The sequence below is a fragment of the Pan paniscus genome, chromosome 6 (genome assembly GCF_029289425.2).
Source record: "Pan paniscus chromosome 6, NHGRI_mPanPan1-v2.0_pri, whole genome shotgun sequence".
Taxonomy (NCBI): Eukaryota; Metazoa; Chordata; class Mammalia; order Primates; family Hominidae; genus Pan; species Pan paniscus.
In genome coordinates this window covers 185,797,381-185,818,215 of record NC_073255.2, presented here as the reverse complement: position 1 = coordinate 185,818,215, position 20,835 = coordinate 185,797,381, and the positions used below count along the sequence as shown (strand labels likewise).

General features: G+C 51.7%; 1 protein-coding gene across 1 annotated transcript in view; it reads right to left on the bottom strand.

Moving 5' to 3' along the window:
- Window positions 1–7,975: 7,975 nt before the first annotated feature.
- ZNF282 (zinc finger protein 282) overlaps window positions 7,976–20,835 on the bottom strand; it is a 30,767-nt gene continuing 17,907 nt past the window's right edge. Inside the window, exons 7-8 of the mRNA XM_034965176.2 lie at window positions 20,307–20,420; window positions 7,976–10,321 (exon numbers count right to left, since the gene is read on the bottom strand). Coding sequence (XP_034821067.1) covers window positions 9,486–10,321; window positions 20,307–20,420 — 950 coding nt within the window. The 3' untranslated portion in view covers window positions 7,976–9,485. The remainder of the gene's footprint in view (window positions 10,322–20,306; window positions 20,421–20,835) is intronic.

Below are 20,835 nucleotides of genomic sequence, written 5' to 3'. Positions count from 1 at the left end.
CGATTTCCTGACCTCGTGATCCGCCCGCCTCAGCTTCCCAAAGTGCTGGGATTACAGGCATGAGCCACCACACCCGGCTTAAAAAACTTTTAAATGAAGTTCACAGTTATTCCCATTAGTAGCATTGGTATTCCAAGAATCAAGAAAATAGACATTTAGTACTTGTAGCCTGGCATCTCTACATTTGTAGAATATGAATGCAACATGCAGAGCTGAAAATGACCTTAGACATCATCTCACCCCAGACCCTCATTTTTAGTGAAAGAAAAAAGTATTCTTTGAACAAACAAATAATATACATTGTTAAAATAATGTTTTAATAATATTTATCTTGGCCAGGTGCAGTGGCTCATGCCTGTAATCCCAGCACTTTGGAAGGCTGAGGTGGGAGGATTGCTTGAAGCCAGGAGTTGGAGACCAGCCTGGGCAACATAATGGGACTCCATCTCTACAAAAAAAAAAAATAGCTAGGCATGGTGGCACACGCCTGCAGTCCCAGCTACTCGGGAGGCTGAGGTAGGAGGATCACTTGAGCCCAGGAGGTCGAGGTTGCAGTGAGCTGTGATCATGTCACTGCATTCCAGCCTGAGTGACAGAATAAAGCCCTGTTTCACACACACAAAAATTATCTTATCTTTTAAATTTGTATCATGTGTATGATTTATAGCATACATATTAGCCTATATAAGTACATATATGTATGCCTGTTTTTTTCTCAAAAAAGTTTATAATCCATGGCTTTATTCCACTCGTTAAGACTCTTTCTGTCTCACTGTCATTACTATCTTGCAAGTCCCTAGATGGCATGAACCATTTCTTTTTTTCTTTTTTTTTTTTTTTTGAGACAGGGTCTCGCTCTGTCGCCCGGACTGGAATGCAGTGGCGCAATCTCAGCTCACTGCAACCTCCGCCTCCTGGGTTCAAGCAATTCTCCTGCCCCAGCCTCCCAAGTAGCTGGGATTACAGGCATGCGCCACCACGCATGGCTAATTTTTGTATTTTTTAGTAGAGACGGGGTTTCACCATGTTGGCCAGGCTGGCCACGAACTCCTGACCTCAAGTGATCCAAACGCCTGGGCCTCCCAAAGTGCTGGGATTACAGGCGTGAGCCACCGGGCCTGGCCGAACAATGTCTTTTGTATTCCTTCCCTCACACTAACAATCCTCTGGAGATCATGCCCTGCTAGACTGCAGGTCAGTGAGAATCCTGGAATCAACACGCCTTGGCTCAAGGTGCCTCCCCGGCTGTTTATGTGTCCGTGGTGTGCACCCACGAACTTCTTCAGCCTAACATGTCTCCTTTCTTCCTCTAGGCATCGTGCCTCCCTAAGCTCTACCCATGTAATTCAAATGTGTGTTGCCATCTTCTTGCATAGCAACTCCAGCCTGGTCTCAGTAACCGTTTGAAGGGTGAGCACCTGGCTCAAGCCAGCCCAATCATATGGGCCCAGTCATAGCACAGTCATTAAGCCAGCCCACCTATGGGCCCAGTCATAGCACAGTCATTAAGCCAGGGTGGATGTGTCCTGAGCTGGACCAGTCCAAGCTTTCCCCTGGGTTTCTTCTAACTGAGCTGAAGGAAGAAGCTAATTTCCTCTCTGGTGAATTATAACTATATGAGTCAGGAATAATCTTGTCCTCCATTTTTTTTCTTTATAAATTTTTCTGGGACAGAGCCTCACTCTGTCACCAGGTTGGAATGCAGTACTGCAATCTTGGCTCACTGAAACCTCTGTCTCCCGGGTTCAAGTGATTCTCGTGACTCAGCCTCCCGAGTAGCTGGGACTACAGGCATGCGCCAGCACGCCCGGCTAATTTTTGTATTTTTAGTAGAGATGGGGTTTCACCCTGTTAGCTACGCGGGTCTCAAATTCCTGACCTCGAGTGATCCACCTACCTCGGCCTCCCAAAGTGCTAGGATTACAGGCATGAGCCACCGTGCCCGACCATCCTCCATTTTTTTTAGAATAAGTTGGTTTGAAAGAATGATCCCAATACAGTGAAAGGAGCAGAAATGAGAGACACATTTTTGTCAGTATCCAAGATTGGTTCTTCATCAGTTCCTTTGAGTCTGTGAATGATTCCAGGTTCCTTCCAGAATGTTCCCTTTTCTTCCTGGTTGGCCAGTCAGCTTCTGTTGATTGCAACTGGAAGCACACTGACTAGTGAAAGAATGATGGCTCTCTGTATACCCAAACCGAATGGAAAGTCCCAGAGGGCAAGGAGTGCCTCCCGTCCTGTCTTTGTGTCTTTCTCAGCCGCACAGTTTCTTGGACTTGGAGATACTTCTAAAACGTCTGTGGGAAGTCAGGGGAGCGTGTGACCTAGAGTGGTGAAGCAGTCTTCAGGGACAAAGTGGAACCAGAGCTGGGGCTTGAGAGACCAGGACTTGGACACAGCTCCCCTGGCCCAGGACCCCTGGAGAACAAAAGTAGAAAAAAACAGGGCATGGCTTGGAAGTGGTCAAGAGACAAGCCTGTAATCTCAGCACCTTGGGAGGCTGACGTAGGAGGATCCCTTGAGCCCAGGAGTTTGAGGCCAGTCTGGGCAACATAGGGAGACCTCATCTCTACATAAAATTTAAAAATTTGCCAGGCATAGTGGCACACATCTGTGCTCCCAGCTACTTGGGAGGCTGAGGTGGGAGGGTTGATTGGGCCTGGAAGGTCAAGGCTGCAGTGAGCTATGATTGTACCACTGCAGCCCTCCAGCCTGGGTGACAGAGCAAAACCCTACAGATGATAGATAGATAGATAGATAGATAGATAGATAGATAGATAGATAGAGCAAAACCCTATAGAGAAAGAAAGAAAGAAAAAGAAAGAAAGAAAAGAAGAAATAAATGAAGGAAAAAGAAAAGAAGGAAAGAAAAGAAAGAAAGAAAAGAGAGAAAGAAAGAGAAAGGAAGGAATGAAGGAAGGACGGAAGGGAGGGAGGGAGGGAGGAAGGGCTGAACACAGCTAGGCAAGTTTGGGTAGTAGGCAATAGAGCAGAGAGAGCTTCTACTGACAGGTTAAATGTCTGTATGGCTATCATAGGGGCAGTGTAAAGAAAGAAATGCTCCTTTAAAAACTAAAGGCAGTCGCCAAGCGCAGTGGCTCACGCCTGTAATCCCAGCACTTTGAGAGGCCAAGGCAGGAGGATCGCTTGAGCCCAGGAGCTCAAGGCTGCAGTGGGTCATGATCCCACCGTTGCCCTCCAGAGTGAGCGACAGAGCGAGACCCTATCTAAAAAAAAACACATTAAATTAAATTAAAATATGTCTAAAGAAGTTTGAACAGAGGTTCCCAACCTTTGGGATACAGTGCCAGCATCTCACTAGCAGAGTGACTCTTATGGAAGGAGACATCTGGGACCCTTGTCAGTGGGGGCTGGGGGCTGTGTATGATTCTGACAGATATTCAGGACCTCTCATCTCAAGAATTACCAGTTTAGAGATATGCCTCCCTAGCCGGGCACAGTGGCTCATACCTGTAATCTCAGCACTGTGGGAGGCTGAGGTGAGTAGACCACATGAGGCCAGGAGTTCGAGACCAGCCTGGCCAACATGGTGAAACTCCATCTCTACTAAAAATACAAAAAGTAGCCGAGCATGGTGGTGCACATCTGTAATCCCGGCTACTCAGGAGGCTGAGTCAGGAGAATCGCTTGAACCTGGGGGCAGAGGTTGCAGTGACCAAAGATCGTGCCACTGCACTCCACCCTGGGCGACAGAGAAAGAGCCTGCCTCAAAGAGAAAGAAAGAAAGAAAAAGATATGCCTCCCTAATGACTCCCTAGGAGGCATGGCCTCCCCCAAACCGTCCTTCTGTGCTCTTCCAAAACAGGGTTCTGGGCCTCTAGGATGCTCTATCGCATGTTTTTGCAGTAACAGCTGGTTGGACAAATGCTGTGAAATTATAGGCACAGGCTGGCTCATCCTGAGCCTGGTGTGAAGTTTCCTACTTTCCCCCTTTACTCCCTGCCAATACCCAATACCCAGGGCCTAGATGTCAGAGAGCCGGTCATGGTGCCCAAATCTTTGATCATAAGATAACTGCCTTTACCTGTGTGTTTTGGGGTGTTTTTCATTTTTGGTGGTGTCCGACTTAAACCTGCCTTCTTGAGACTTCCATTTCATCCTCTGGCCTCCTTTCAGCGCTATGCATTCACTGTTCCTGAAGAGTTCCAAGGGGCTGCAGCTCTGTGGGGCCCAGACCACCAGCAGCTGGTCCACGGCCTGTGGCTCTGCCAGTCTCCTGCCTTTCAATCCCAGCTGCATTCTCCCCAGTGTGTTTCACCCTTGTCCCACATCGCGTCCTCCCTCCTTTCCCTCTGCCCCATCCAATTCATCCTCTAGTCCCTGACTTCTCCATGAAGGTTAATCTCACGCTTATCGTATCATGAGCTCCGACTCCTCCCATCAACTCTGCTGTCAAGCAAATTGTACCACCTTAGGGTGCCAATTTCCTCTTCATGTCTGTCGCTCAACTCCGATCACTTGTACCCCCTGTGGTGCCCATCCAGGCTAGACACGTGCTAAATACTAAAGAGGTAATCAAGTGAACAAAATGCAGAGGCCAGCATCCTGAGTGTCACCATCTTTGATCAGCTCTGTGGTTAGAGCTCCCTACGGGACTCTCCTAGGGCCTGTGCTGGGGGCTGGGGTGACTCACGGTGTAGTTGAGGGGCACTGGTGCAGCGGGATCCCCCAACCCAGGATCCAGGAAACCGGAGACTTAGCCTTGACCATCACTAGCTCAGTATGGCTTCTACAGACCAGTATTTTCCCAGCTTCTCAGCGGGATGTCCTGCAGCGAGCCTTCCAGAAGATCAGGCGTATATTTCTCAAGCCCCCACCCTCATGCAGTCATATGCTTTCTAGTAGTGTTGTTCTCACAAATACCTTCTCTCCTATTAGACGTCAGACTCCCAGAGGGCAAGGACTAGGTCTTACTCTTCTTTGTTCCCTAATAGATGTTCATGAAACAATAACAATGCAGCCATCCGTCCATCCTCAATCTCATTCTCCTAACACCCTGCCTTGCCCTTTCCATAAAGTAAGGCACAAACTGAGGCCATGAGCATGAAGTTCCCTGAGCTGTCCACCCATCTCAGGAAACGTTCTACCTCTCTTGAGCTTTTTGGAGCAGCAACCTTTGCAGAGCACTCCTTGTACCTGATCATCTGGTACAGTGCTGAGGAAGGAATGCTACAATCCAGATGTCCCTGTTAGAGCTTCCTAGGCTGATGAGGACAGAAAGCCCAGAACAGCATATCCTGAAATGAGGAAGTAATTTGAATGTCTGGGAAATTGAACACAGGTCTGTAAGGACACAGATGCAGCTTTCAGCAGTGGATACTTCCAGGAAGTATGTTAGGAAAGAGTTTCACTCTTTATTGTGTCCTCTTTTCTTTTTCTTTTTTTTTTAAACTGTTCGAATTTTTATTGCATGCATTGTGTGTGTGTGTGTTTTTGTTTTGTTTTGTTTTGTTTTTTTGGAGACGGAGTCTCACTCTGTCACCCAGGCTGGAATGCAGTGGCACAATCTTTGCTCACTGCAAGCTCCATCTCCCGGGTTCAAGCGATTCTCCTGCCTCAGCCTCCTGAGTAGCTGGGATTACAGGTGTGTGCCATCACACCTGGCTAATTTTTGTGTTTTTAGTAGAGACGGAGTTTCACCATGTTGGCCAGGCTGGTCTCAAACTCCTGACCTCATGATCCGCCCACCTAGGCCTCCCAAATTGCTGAGATTACAGGCGTGAGCCACCATGTCTGGACTGCACTGATTTTTAAATTAAAAGTCAATTTAAAAAATAGGCTGGGTTGGGCGAGGTGGTTCACACCTGTAATCCCAGCACTTTGAGAGGCCGAGGTGGGCGGATCACTTGAGGTCGGGAGTTAAAGACCAGCCTGGCCAACATAGTGAAACGCCATCTCTACTAAAAATACAAAAATTAGCTGGGCATGGTGGTGGGGGCCTGTAATCCCAGCTACTCCGGAGGCTGAGGCAGGAGAATCACTTCAACCCAGGAGGCGGAGTTTGCAGTGAGCTGAAATGGCACCACTGCACTCCAGCCTGGGCAACAGAGTGAGATTCCATCTAATAAATAAATAAATAAATAAATAAATAAATAAATAAATAAAAGGCCAGGTGCAGCAGTTCACATCTGTAATCTCAGCACTTTGGGAGGCTGAGGTGGGAGGGTTGCTTGAGCTCAGGAGTTCAAGCCCAGCCTGGGCAACATAGCAAGACCCTATCTCTACAAAAAGTAAAGAAAAACAAAATAGCCAGGTGTGGTGATGCATGCATGCCTATAGTCCCAGTCACTGGGGAGGCTGAGGCAAGAGACTGCTTGAGCCCAGGAGTTTGTGGCTGCAATGAGCAATGATTGAATCATTGCACTTCAGCCTGGACAACAGAGTGAAATCCTATCTCTCTCTTTTTTTGAGGAGTCCCGCTCTGTTGCCCAGGCTGGAGTGCAGTGGTGCCATTTCGGCTCACTGCAACCTTTGCCTCCCGGGTTCAAGCGATTCTCCTGCCTCAGCCTCCCAAGTAGCTGGGATTACAGGCACACACTATCACGGCCGGGTAATTTTTTGTATTTCAGTACAGATGGGGTTTCACCATGTTGCCCAGGCTGGTCTCGAACTCCTGAACTCAGGCAATCCATCCGCCTTGGCCTCCCAAAGTGCTGGGATTACAGGCGTGAGCCACCATGCCTGGCCTGTCTCTGTTTTAAAATTTTTTTTCTTTATTCTAGAGACAGGGGTCTCGCTATGTTGGAAGGGCAGTCTGAAACTCCTGGTCTCAAGCAATCCTCCCACCTCAGCCTCCCAAAGTGCTGGGGTTACATGAATGAGCCACCACGCCCAACCGGATTGCTTCAGCTCCAGAGGTCAAGGCTGCAGTAAGCCAAGATTGCACCACTGCACTCAGCCTGAATGGCAGAGCAAGACTTTGTCTCTACATAAACTACATTTTCTCAGAAGGAAAATAAAAATCCACCCCCAAAGCAAAACCCCTGTCCTGCTTCAGGATGTGGACTCCAGGGTCTTCACTGAGGATCTTCGCTGCCTGGGAGCCAGCAGAGGCCAACATCCTGAGTGTCACCATCCCCGATCAGCTCTGGGGATGAGGCTCACTATGGGATGCTCCAGCAACCTGTGCCAGGGCTTGGGGCGACTCATGGTGTAGCTGAGGGGTACTTGGTGCAGTGGCATCCACCAGCCTAGGATACAGGAAAGCAGAGAGGCTTGGCTCTCACTAGCTCAGTCCCTAGGTCTCCTTGGGAATCAGCCCCTTGAAGGTAAAATAAAGGGATCAGACTGAGCCTTGTGCTCAGGTGTTTTTGTTTTGTTTTTGAGTCGGGGTCTCGCTCTGTCGCCCTGGCTGGAGTGCAGTGGAGCGATCTCCGCTCACTGCAATCTCCACCTCCTGGGTTCAAGCGATTCTCCTGTCTCAGCCTCTTGAGTAGCTGGGATTACAGGCACCCGCCACCACGCCCGGCTGATTTTTGTATTTTTGGTAGAGACGGGATTTCACCATTTTCGTCAGGCTGGTCTCAAATTCCTGACCTCGGGATCCGTCCGCCTCGGCCTCCCAGTGCTGGGAATACAGGTGTGAGCCACCGCGCCCGGCCAGGTGTTTTAAACCCATGTCTCAAGTGACGTCTCCCCTCTCCTCACACTCCTGCAACCAAAAAACATTCTGACCTTTCCATGATCTAGATTAGGAAATACTTTGTGCATATGCTTTTTAAAAGTGGCACACTACCCCCCTCCCCCAGCAACTGATCACTGGAGGGTCCCCTTCTGCTCTAACAAAACTCTACTGAACCCTGTCTAATTTCTCATCTCAATTTGCTTTCTTAAGATTTGTCTCCTTCAAAAAGCAGAATGAAGAAAAAAAAATATCCCATTGAATTGGATTCCAGTTCATTGAGGCTTTACTGTAGGCAAGCTGGAGAACCCCCAGCTCTGTGAACATGCAGTCTGCAATCTGGATACCTTTTATTTAATGTCAAGAATTCCCTTTGCACGGCAAAAAGGGGTCTGAGGAAAGCGGAACAGCGTAGATGAGGGCAAGGGCGGAAGCAGGACGCTCGCCAAAGTGGTGCCGGGTGCCGGCTGCCCACTGTGATCCCGGCTGGGAGGAACGCCGGACCCACCGCAAGGGCAGGGAAAGTCATTTTTGACACAAACAAGGGTCCTGGGGCATACCACCCCACCCGGTGCCAGGCCATGCAAGACGCTGAAATGGAGACTGTGGCCCCTCGGGACGCAGCGCCCGGAGCCATGGAGCAGGTGCACCAACGAGAAGGGGAATCCTTTGGGCGCTTCCCGAGGCGCCTGCAGGGTGTGGAGCACAGCAGGGTCTGTAGCCATGTCCGTGAGCACGGGCAGTAACAGATAGCACCAATTGGGAGGCCCAGGGCAGGAGAGCCTGAGGCTCAGACTCTAGCACCCACTTGCCCGGCGCTGCTGGGAAGAGACACGTGACGGCTACTCTCACAGCAAAAGCCTCTCCCCCTCGCCCCTCTGCCCTGGGAGAACTGGAACAAATCATCATGGTGAGGTCTGACCTGGGGCCCTAGCTGCTTGTGGGGGACCAGGCCACTGTTGTGCAGTGACAAGATGCTGCTGCACCAGATTGAGGGGCTGGGGACAGGCTGGGGCCGAGGCGGCACCAGGAGCTCCCATGGAGAAAGAGCCCTCTGAATGCACAACCTGGGGCGTTCCGTAGCCAATCTGTTCCCGGCTCCCAGGAACCCCAGGAGCTGGCCTCCTGTCGCTTCTGGTTTTGTCCGTGGGTGAGAGCAAGGAAAGGAAGAGAGACCAGGAGGGCCAGGCCAGCAGCTTCCCGAGCAGCGGAGGTAGGCGGTGAGCGCGGTTGGGCAGCGCGCGCCCCTTCCCGTGTGATTGGGTGAACCGTCTCACCTGCCTCTCACTTTACTCCGTCACCAGGAAAATCCTACCCCACCTATCTGAGAGGGATAGGCCAAGGGTGAAATGGATAACGGATAGAAAACACTTAAAAAAGTATAAAGCGCTATTGAAACGCGAGGCAGTGTTGTCATCATGAAGGTGTTACCCTTAGCACATCCCTCGGCCTTCGCTTTTTTTCAGGGCGTCTCCTAACCTTGGGACCTCATTTCCTGATCTCGGAAGGGCTTCGGGACTCCCTGGTGGCTTCCCCTGATGACCATCTGTGGCCCAGTGGTCCCAGGGCACTCGAGGGGGTGTGAGGGCGGTGCCCGAGGACGCTCGGCTCCTCGCGGTCCCCCTGGCTCTTCCCCGGCAGCTGGGTCCACCCTAGATGAGCTGGGCGTCCATTCAGACCAGACAGATCTGGGGGATCCCTGCCCCACCCTGGGGGACCCCCAACCGGAGTGCAATGCCTGTTGCCGATTTCCAGACGGTGGCTGAGGACACCCGGCAAGGTGGTTGGTGCTCAGGCCGCCCCCGATCCACTCCGTCCGGCCCTGCCCTCCCCCAGCCCAGCCCTAGTCTCGCTCAGGAGGCGGCGGGAGCGGCCGTGGGGCGCCGGGGCCCGGGCCGCCGCTGTGCACGCGCAGGTGGTCCTTGAGCGACTCCTTGTAGCGGAAGCTCTTGCCGCACTCGCCGCACGTGTAGGGGCGCTCGCCCGTGTGGATGCGCTGGTGCTTGAGCAGGTTCTGCTTGCGGATGAAGCTCTTGCCGCACAGTGAACACTGGAAAGGCCGCTCGCCCGTGTGCAGCCGCTGGTGGTTCTGCAGGTGCTCCTTACGGCTGTAGGTCTTCTCGCACTCCGAGCACTTGTAGGGCCGCTCGCCGCGGTGCGTCATCTGGTGGCGGATGAGGCCCGAGTGGCAGTTGAAGCTCTTCTCGCACTCAGCGCACTCGTAGGGCCGCTCCTTGGTGTGGCTGCGGTGGTGGATGATGAGGCTCTTGCGCACGCCGAAGCTCTTGCCGCACTCGGGGCACGAGTAGGGCTTGCTGCGGGCGCCGTGCAGGAGGAGGCTCCGCCGCAGCCCGCCAGGGCAGCAGCTGCCACAGCCGCCGCCTGCCCCAGTCCCCGCCTCCGCGCCGCCGCCCCCACCGCCCCCATCGCCCCCGCCGCCCCCGGTGCTGCGGTCCCCACCCGGCGGCGCCTCGCCGGAGCCACGCTCCCCGGGCAGCACCTGGAAACCGTCGTCCAGCAGCCCTCGGCTCGGGGGGCCGCCCGGGTTCTCGGCCACCGCGATCGGGGGCAGGCTCTGGGGCTGGGGCTGCGACTGCAGCTGCGGCTGCGGTGGCTGGGGCTGGGGCTGGGGCTGTGGCGGGGCCGGGGGTGGGTTCTTCACCATCAGCAGGCTGTCACCTGGGGAGATAGGAAGAAGTGACATGCTGACAGGGGTTCTCGGCCAGGACCCCACACTGCTCCCGAAGGGGGGCCCAGGGAGCATGCTATCTGAGCCTCAGTTCCACTAACTACGAGGGATTGCACAAGGTGCTGGGCCACGATCTACATGGCCCTTCGACCTGTTCGAAGCCACCCTGCTGTGGAGCCCAGAAACGGGTCAAGCAGGTGGCACGCGGCAAGGACAGGAAGTCCCTCCAGAACGCTGAGGGCTAAGGGGTAGGGGACCTGCTGTCCAGAAGTCATTTTGGAAGGCAGAATTTCCCAGAAACAACAAGACTTACTTGCAGTCTGATGGACAATGCTTTTTGTTTGTTTGTTTTTCCAGACAGGGTCTGGCTCTGTCTCCCAGGCTGTAGTGCACTGGTGAGATCATGGCTCACTGCAGCCTTGACTTCCTGGGCTCAAGTGATCCTCCCACCTCAGCCTGCCAAGTAGCTGGGACCATAAGCATGCGCCACCAGGCCCAGCTAATTAAAAAAAACAAATCTTTTCGGCCGGTGGCAGTGGCTCACGCCTGTAATCCCAGCATTTTGGGAGACCGAGGTGGGCGGATCACCTTAGTTCAGGAGTTGGAGACCAGCCTGACCAACATGGAAAAACCCCGTCTCTACTAAAAATACAAAATTCGCCGGGAGTGGTGGCCCATGCATGTAATCCCAGCTACTCAGGAGGCTGAGGCAGGAGAATCACTTGAACCGGGGAGGCGGAGGTTGCAGTGAACCGAGATCTTGCCATTGCACTGGCCCAGGCATCCAGCCTGGGCAACAAGAGCGAAACTCTGCCTCTCAAAAAAGTAAATAAATAAAATACAATTTAAAAAGGCCAGGCGCAGTGGCTCACGCCTGTAATCCCAGCACTATGGGAGGCCGAGGTGGGTGGATCACGAGGTCAAGAGATTGAGACCATCCTGCCCAACATGGTGAAACCCCATCTCTACTAAAAATACGGAAATTAGCTGGGCATGGTGGCACGCACCTGTAGTCCCAGCTACTTGGGAGGCTGAGGCAGGAGAATCACTTGAACCTGGGAGGCGGAGGTTGCAGTGAGCTGAGATCCTGCCACTGCACTCCAGCCTGGTGACAGAGCGAGACTCTGACTCAAAAAATAAATAAATAAAAATAAAAAATAAAAAATAAATTTTTGTTGAGACAGGGTCTCACTATGTTGCCCAGGCTGGTCTCCAACTCCTGGGATCAAGCAATCCTCCCACCTTGGCCTCCCAAAGTGCTGGGATTACAGATGTGAGCCAGCACACACACTGACAATGCTCACTTTTATCTCAGGACAGTCTCTCAATGGGAAGGAAAGAATTTTATCCAAGGTGAAAACCATCTAGAGGCCCTCAGGAATGGAATGCAGGGAGCTGGAAACATAAGCATCAGACGGGTTGGCAGTCATGTTTCCACTAAGCATGTGGGGCATCTGACTTGGGCAGGTGTGGGCAGCTGGGACATGTGAGTCCCACCCTGGCACCTGACCCACCTGGACCTTGGCAGCACCATAACAGGCCCTCCTTGCACTCGTGGCAGTGGCCGCCCAACTTACCACCCCAGGAAATGCGGTTCTTGCCCCCTTTCCTCCAAGTGCACAGTTCTCCACCACCTTGGGGGGCAGTGGGAGACAAAGCCCAGGCTCTGAGCATCAGAATGGTGACGTCAGGCCCAGTCCTTCCCCCTCCCACCCACCCTGTCCCCTAGCCCAGTGGTTCTCATGCCTCACGCTCCATCACCTCCCTGGTTTTCAGTTTGAATTCCTTTCTCCCTAGAGGAGTCCTGCTCCCCAATTTAGGGGAAGCCTGTGGAAGAGCTCTGAAGAAAGAGACGGCCTCCCACCTCTTCTCGGCATCCTTTTCTCCGTGCTCACACCCCTCTGCCTAGGACCCAACTGCTCCCCGGAGGCCACTTCCCAGGCCACATCTGCCATGTTTCCACCCAGCCCTCCTATATTCGTTGGTGTTTGACTGAGGTCTGTCCTTATATGATACTTTTAAATAGACTGGGCCTGCCCTCCCTCTCTGTCTCAATCAAAATTGACCTGGCAGAGAACCATCTCTGCAGGACACTGGCCAGGTGCAGAGGCCAAAAGAATTCTCTTCACATCAGTGCAGGATGCCTGGGAAGGGTCATCCCAGCTCCAGAGAATCCCGGGAGATCGCTGTGGCCTCTGTGGCCACGGCACTGAGGGTGTTTGCTTCTCTGTCTACCCAGTCCTGCTACTCTCACTCCTTCCCAGGTGTTATTCACAGAGGACTTGCAAAGAAACTATATGCACATAAACTTCCAGGGGCTGTCTCCCGGGAAGCCCACCTAAGACAGTCCTACTCTGACCGTCTTCCAACCCAGTGTGAACCTCAATCCACGTTCTCACCATCCCGCTATGCCCTCCACCTCCAACCTTTTTCTGCCTTCCTGACCCAACTTGGCTCTCCAGGCCCGGCAGCCCAGGCACTTGCTAGGGCACGGTGATTGCCTTTGCTCCGCCGTTGTGCTTGCCTGGAGAACTCCAGTCCTGTGACTGCACTCAGGCAGCTGAAAAACTGCACAAGCTGGCCAGGCACAGTGGCTCATGCCTGTAATCCTGGCACATTGGGAGGCCAAGGCAGAAGGATTGCTTGAGCCCAGGAGTTTGAGACCAGCCTAGGCAACCTAGGGAGACCCCATCTCTACAAAAAAACATTTAAAAATTAGGTATGGTGACACACGCCTGTGGTCCCAGCTACTCAGAAGACTGATGCGAGAGGATTATTTAAACCTGGGAGGTTGAGGCTGCGGTGAGCCGTGATCGCGCCACTGTACTCCAGCCTGGGTGACAGAGTGAAACCTTATCTCAAAAAAAAAAAAAAAAAAAAAACCTTCCAGGGGCCTCCACACAGCCTGGCATCCTGGCCCACATCTCCAGTGGGTTTTACTTTTCCACTCTGGAATGATTACGGCATCCTTCCTCCTCTATCCTACGCCCCTCCCACCCGCCCCCGGACCCATGCATGGCCCTGAGGGCTTTTCCTTTCCAGTCACTGGCTGGTAAGTGATTCACATGCAAGCATGTAACCTAGTTATGGTCAGTAGGGTATGGGAAGTTTGCTGGGAGGCTTCTGGAAAGATTTCCTCACTCCTTAGAATGTGCAGGAAAAGATAGGCTTTCCTGTACACTCATGTCTGGATGCGACGCTTGGGACAGCTGCAGCTGCTGTGCTATCAGCCTGGGGATGAAGCCACACCGAGGATGGTCAGGCAAGGAACTGGAAAGAACCTGGGTCCTTGAAAACATGCTGAGTCTTTGAATCAACTAAGCCTGAACCTGACCTACCTTAGGACTTCCAGTTATGTAAGAGAAGAAATTTCTTTATTCTTTTTTTTCTTTTGGAGACGGAGTCTGGCTCAGTTGCGCAGGCTGGAGTGCAGTGGCGCGATCTCAGCTCACTGCAAGCTCCGCCTCCTGGGTTCACGCCATTCTCCTGCCTCAGCTTCCCGAGTAGCTGGGACTACAGGCGCCCACCACGACTACGCCAGGCTAATTTTTTTGTATTTTTAGTAGAGACAGGGTTTCACCATGTTAGCCAGGATGGTCTCGATCTCCTGACCTCATGATCCGCCCGTCTCGGCCTCCCAAAGTGCTGGGATTACAGGCGTGAGCCACCGTGCCCGGCTTCTTTATTCTTTAAGGCAGTTTGAATCAGGGTTCTAAAGTAGTTGGGAGCATCTGACCCGAGACAATGGTCTAGTTATCTCCGACCTTAAAAGAACCCCCTCCCTAGGCCCATGTGGCCCCTGCCCCAGCTCCTCACATGTCATTTCTGTTCCTTTTCATAGTAAGACTCATCAAGAGTCACTGCGCTTGCCCTTACCACTTCTTCACCTCCCATTCTTTTTAGATGATTCCAATCAGGCATGCACCCTTGCCATTCCACTAAAAAACTTTTTCGTTTTTGAGACCAAGTCTTGCTCTGTTGCCCAGGCTGGAGTGCAGTGACACAATCTCTGCTCACTGCAACCTCCACCTCCCAGGTTCAAGCGATTCTCTTGCCTCAGCCTCCCAAGTATCTGGGATTACAGGTGCCTGCCACCATGCCTGGCTAATTTTTGTATTTTTAGTAGAGACAGGGTCTCTCCATGTTGGCCAGGCTGGTCTCGAACTCCCAACCTCAAATGATCCACCTGCCTCGGCCTCCCAAAGTGCTGAGATTACAGGTGTGAGCCACCACACCCAACCTCCATTGAAAAACTTTTGTCGAGATCACCAACAATATCCAACCTGCCAAATCCCCTAGCCTCTTCCCTGTCCTGCATATGCAACCACTCATGGGTGTCTGACATAGTTAACCCTCCCCAAGAGATTCTCTTCTCCCAGCCTCTGTAACACCTTGCTCCTCTGGTTTTCTGCCATGCTCAGAGCTAAGATCTCTTTAATTCTTTGTTTACACTGTCCCTAGAACTCATATAGTCCTCAACAACCTAAGTGTAATAACTTGACTGGCCTTTGTCCCTGGTTCCTGGGAAGGAGCCTCTAAATCTCTGGATTTCCCGAGTGACAGGGGTGCCTTTGTTATTTATGGTGGGATCTTAGAGAGTTTAAGCTAAGGAGATGACAAAGGATGGGGCTGCCATGCTGAAAAGACCAAGCACGTGACTAAAGGTTTAGGGTTTGAGGCCCAACCTCCAGGGAGGGAAAGGGGCTGGAGACTGAGCTGAACCTCGTGGCTAATGATTCAATCAATCATATCTATATAAAGAAGCCCCAACAGAAACTCGGAACGCCAAAGCTCAGCGAACTTCCCTGGTTGGCAATGCTCTGCATATTTTCACACGTTGACATGCTGGGAGGGTGACACATCCTGACTCCACAGGGAGGGAACAATGGAAATTTCAGGCTTAGGACCGTCCCAGACCTAGCCTTATGGGTCTCCTTTTGGCTAGCTCTGATTTGAATCCTTTTGCTGTGATAAAACTGTAATGATATATATAGCACTTTCCTGAGTTCTATGAGTCATTCTAGCAAATTATGACAGGGTGATGGGAAGCCCAGAATTTGTAGCCAGCTGGTCAGAAGTGAGGGTGGCCTAGAACCCCCAAATTTGCGGCTGGTGTCTGAAGAGAGAACGGTCCTGTGGAGGCATGAGCCCTCAACCTGTGAGGTTTGGCCAATTCCAGGTCGCTGATGTTGGAAGTCACTGCAACCTGTAACTCCCAAATCAGTCTATCCCCAAGCTCTCTCTTGAACTTCAGACTCCTATATTCACCTACTTGATCTGCTACTTGAGTGTCACCTCAAATTTTAATAGGTCCAAACTAGAACCAGCAACACAGGTTCTTTTCCAGGGCTTGGCACTTCAGCAAACAGTACTACCGTTCACCCACTTCTGTAGGACCCAGACCCAGGAGTCAGTCTTGATTCCACAGCCCCCATAGGCAACCCATGAGTGACACTCTCAAAGTGCATCTGAATCTGTCCTTTCTCTCCCTGTGCACTGCTGCTACCCCAGCTCTGACCACCAGCATCTCTCCACCTAGTCTGCATCAAATGCATGAGCCTCAGACATGGCTCCGCACCCCCCGCCAATCCACTCCTGAAATCCTATAAAAACGTAAACCAGATCATGTCCGATTTCATACCCTTTATTAGTCTCTCTCTCTCTCTTTTTTTTTTTTTTTGTTCTGAGACAGGGTCTCGCTTTGTTACCCAGGCTGGATGCAGTGGCATGATCTCACTGCAACTTTCGCCTCCTGGGTTCAAGGGATTCTCATGCCTCAGCCTCCCGAGCAGCTGGGATTACAGGTGCCCGCCATGACACCCGGCCTAGTCTCCTTTCTTGTAAGAATAAAATCCAAACTCTAACTGGGCCCATAGGTCATACATGCTCAGGTGCCTCAGTCTACGGCTCCATCCTCCTCCCCAAAGCCTCCATGGCCCTGCCTTCACTTCCCTCTTCTTGGTCTTCTCTTCCCCCTGCAACCCCACGGCCGGCTCCTTCCCACTGCCAAGGGCACACTCAGTCAGGCACCGCTTCCCCTTGGAGGCCTTTCCTGACCACTCTGCCCTTGCTCTGCCTCATGTCCACACTCCTTCCTGTTCTCCCTGCCATTGTTCTCAGAGCATTGCTGCATCCTGGCTTTACCTTGCCTGCTTGCTGGCCTGCTTATTCATCCTCTTCCCACAAAAGAAAAGGTCTTTCTTCACTGCCAATTTTTTTTTTTTGAGACAGAGCCTTACTCTGCCACCCAGGCTGTAGTGCAGGGGCGCAATCTTGGCTCACTGCAACCTCCGCCTCCCGGATTCAAGCAATTCTCCTGCCTTAGCCTCCCAAGTAGCTGGAGTTACAGGTGCCCACCACCACTCCTGGCTAGTTGTTTTTTGTTTGTCTGTTTGTTTGTTTTTTGTATTTTTAGTAGAGACGGAGTTTCACCATGTTGGCCAGGCTGGTCTGGAACTCCTGACCTCAGGTGATCCAACTGCCTTGGCCTCCCAAAGTGCCGGGATTACAGGCCTGAGCTACCACACCTGGCCCTTCACTGCTTATTCTAAGTGCTTACAATACTGTGTAACACATAGCAGGCATTAAGTAAATACCTGCTAAAAAAATATCAACTATGAAAGGTTGGAACCACTGTTTTAACCCACTGTAGTGAATAATGTGGGAATTTCAAGAGGGTGCTTTCACGTCATATTCTGTGGGTGTTGGCATCTGGGAATGGTGGCCCAGCTTCAGGATCTTTACCACCTCTCACTCCGGAAGCACCTTTTAGCCACTGCACTCCAGAGTCCTAGCTACGCTTCCTGCTTCAGTGGAGGCACTGATGTACATTAACTTTGGGCAAACTGAATCTTCTTCTTGTCTTACACTAACATGCTGAGAGCAGAGACTCAGTATACACTCATTAATAAATAAATTCAGGAGTCCCTTTTACAAGACTGTAATATCCAATTGGGTTGAGGTCTGCCTTTGAGTCAAACGGATACCAGTTATTTCCCTCTTACATATCCCAGGGCTGGAGAATGAAGTTGGCAGGGACAGGTATCCCGTGTCTGCACTGTGTTCTCTACCCTGACTCTTCTCCCCTCCATCCCCTTTCCAGAAGACTCTTCCACATAATAGCATGTCTACCATCTGGCTGTCCCTGGCAACCACAATACTAGGTTGGTTTTAAACATCAAAGAAACCACAGATGACAGGCCAGTGTCAAATTCCAACACTGATAAATAGGAAGCAGGCTCACTTTGGGAGAAAGAACAGAGGTTCTGATAAGAGGCTGTCGTGACTGGGCAGGCAAGAGAACCATTTCCAGATACTCCTATCTCCTAAATTCTGTGCATTTCCTCCCAAATGCTAGGGTTCAAAGGTCCTTCAAATATAAAATAACATGGGCTGGGCCTGGTGGCTCCTGCCTGTAATCCCAGAGCTTTGGGAGGCCCAGGTGGGAGGATTGCTTGAGGCCAGAAGTTCAGACCAGCGTGGGTAATATAGCAAGACCCTATCTCTACAAAACATTTTTAAAAATTACTGAGGCACAGTGGTGCATGCCTGTAGTCCCAGCTATTTGGGAGGCTGAGGCAGGAGCATCACTTGAACCTAGGAGATGGAGGCTGCAGTGAGCCAGGATCACACCACTGCACTCCAGCCTGAGCGGCAGAGTGAGACCCTGTCTTTAAACAAACAAAAAAAAGATAAAACAACATGAGGCAAATCATTCTATGATATCCAAACTTAAGTAGGAAAATGGTGGGGTCCTTTGCAAATCCTTGCAAGTTCTCTATGGGCCTTCCTAGACTGCTTTCCACACAGCACAAGTCCCCAAGAACAGGCTCCTCTAGGCCCACATGCTCCTAGCCAACTGGGAAGAATCAGAAGACAGCATTGAGGGATAAGGAAGGGTTTGGGCAGAATTTCCTGGCCCCAGGTCAGATGCACTAGTTCCTATGCCTTCGGGCCAGGGCTAGCAATGGCAGCCTACCAGCTGTGGAGGAAGAGATGGAGCTGGCTTTCTTCCGGTGCTCACCGCCAGTTTCCTGGCTTCCCCCATCTCATCCCACCAAGCCAGCAGTTACACAGAGGACCGCTTTCAGTTCTACTTGAAATAAGGACATACGTTGTTCCTATCTCGTTCCTGACAATTCCTCCAGGCCCACACTGGCTCTTCTAGAACTAAGTTGTCTTATAGAGAGTGTGATCCGCTTGCCTGAGTTTGAAATGGCTGTTCAGAACCAGAAACAACCCATGTCCTCCGCTCTTACGTGAAGTTTAAGCTCCTTCAAGATGTCAGCACTGGGCACTATGGCTCATGCCTGTAATCCCAGCACTTTGAGAGGCCAAGGTGGGCAGATCACCTGAGGTCAGGAGTTCGAGACCAGCCTGGCCAACATGGTGCAACCTCGTCTCTACTAAAAATTCAAAAATTAGCCAGGCATGGTGGCACGCGCCTGTAATCCCAGCTACTCGGGAGGCTGAGGTGGAAGAATTGCTGGAACCCAGTAGGCGGAGGTTGTGGTAAGCCTAGATCGCACCACTGCACTCCAGCCTGGGTGGCAGAGTGAGACTCTGTCTCAAAAAAAAAAAAAAAAAAAAAAAGTCAGGAAATATGGACAGGGAACACACATGCAGCTATTCTGTTAACCCTTTGACCAGCCAGAAGACACTAGGTCAGCCATGTTGAGGGCAAGGGGATGGTACTGGGTTTTAGCGAGGAATATTAGCCTGAGCTAAGAATGTTCAACAATCCATAAACATATGCCTAGGGTCATAGGTCAATAACGGAGCTTCAGAAAGACCCAAGAGACCCAAGTCTGGTGAGACATTTGGTTCCATACCTGTTGGGAAAACAATCCTCCCTTTCTCTTTGAGCTTCAGTGTGTTCATCAGTGACTCTGGGATGGTAGCTCAGGGATGCCTGGGGTACTTCTTCTAGTGTTTTTTGTTTTTCTTTCAGGTTTTTTTGAGACAGGATCTCGCTCTCGCCCAGGCTGGAGTGCAGTGGTGCAAGCATGGCTCATTGCAGCCATGACCTCCCAGGCTCAAGCGATCCTCTCACCTCAGCCTCCAGAGTAGCTGGGACCACAGGCATAAGTCACCACGCCTGGCTAATTTGTTAATTTTTTTGTAGACCCTGTGGGTCTCACTATGTTACCCAGGCTAGTTTCAAACTCCTGAGCTCAAGAGATCCTTCCACCTCAGCCTCCCAAAGTGCTGGGATCATGGGTGTGAGCCACCGTGTGCAGCCTGGCTAGTGTCTTCCAGCATGTGAGCCACCTGCTGCTGTCAACTGCCTCGGGCACACTGGCTCAGCAATCTCCCGGCCCCTCTCCCTTCCTCCCCTCCCTGCCATAAAGGGTTAAATTGTGCCCTCCCCCCTCCCCCACCAAATATGTTGAAGTCCTAACCCCCAGGACTTCAGAATGTGACCTTATTTGGAAACGGGGTCATTGCAGACGTAGTTAGTTAAGATGAGGTCATACTAGAGTAGGGAGGCCCTGATCCAATATGACTGGTGTCTTTATAAGATGGCATGTGAGGACAGACACAAGGGAACACCATGTGACAACAGAGGCTTGCGGCAACGCATCTACAAGCCAAGGAGTGCCAGAGGTTCCCGGCACCCAGCAGAAGCTGGGAGAGGCGAGGGAGGAATCCCATACAGACTTCAGAGGAAGTCTGGAGCAAGGCCCAGCCCACCCCTTGATTTTGGACTTTCAACCTGTGGAACTGTGAGAGAATAAATTTCTATTGTTGAAGCTGCCCAGCCTGTGGTACCCTGTTATGACAGTCCCGGGGAGCTAATACAATATCACACTCCAAAAAGAATGGGAGTGCTTTGGTGCAGAACTTTGAAACGCTGCCATCAACAGAACATCACCCTACGAGGGGTGAGCTGAGAAGAGGACCAGCCCTCGTCCACGCCTCAGCTGTACAGCTCCAGAGAAGAAACCCCAGGGTCTAGGTGGGGACGTTACTCACTAGGGCCAGAGTCTAATCCAAGCTCTCCGTCCATTGAGTCGCGTGGTCCCCATGGGTATGGCTGCTCCTCCTGCTTGATCCATGACAAAATGTCATGTGCTGAGATGAGAGACTCTGTTGTCATGGAAAGAAGGCAGTCTTAGATTTTGTTCAGTTCCACTCGGCCCTCCCATCAAAGGTTTGAAAACCATCCCATGCGGTGGCTGCAACCTGCAGGGCATGTTTTGGTATCGGTGTTGCATTTCCAGGCCATCCTCCTTACCCTCATAAGCCCCTTCCTAAATGGACTCTCACTGCTCGCTGCATTTCAAGTTGGCCAGAAGGAGGCTTAGCCCAAGGTCTGTGCAGTGGCAGGGCCGGGATTAAAACCCAGATCTCCCAGCTCTGCCACTTAGCCCCAGAGGAACCCATGGGGCCAGGACAGGCCAGAAGAAAGCCCCAGATAACGGCCCTCAGGGCCATGGCTAACAGGTATGATTTAGAAACCAGCGATGGCAGAGGCCGCAACCAGAGGTCACTGATAAGAACC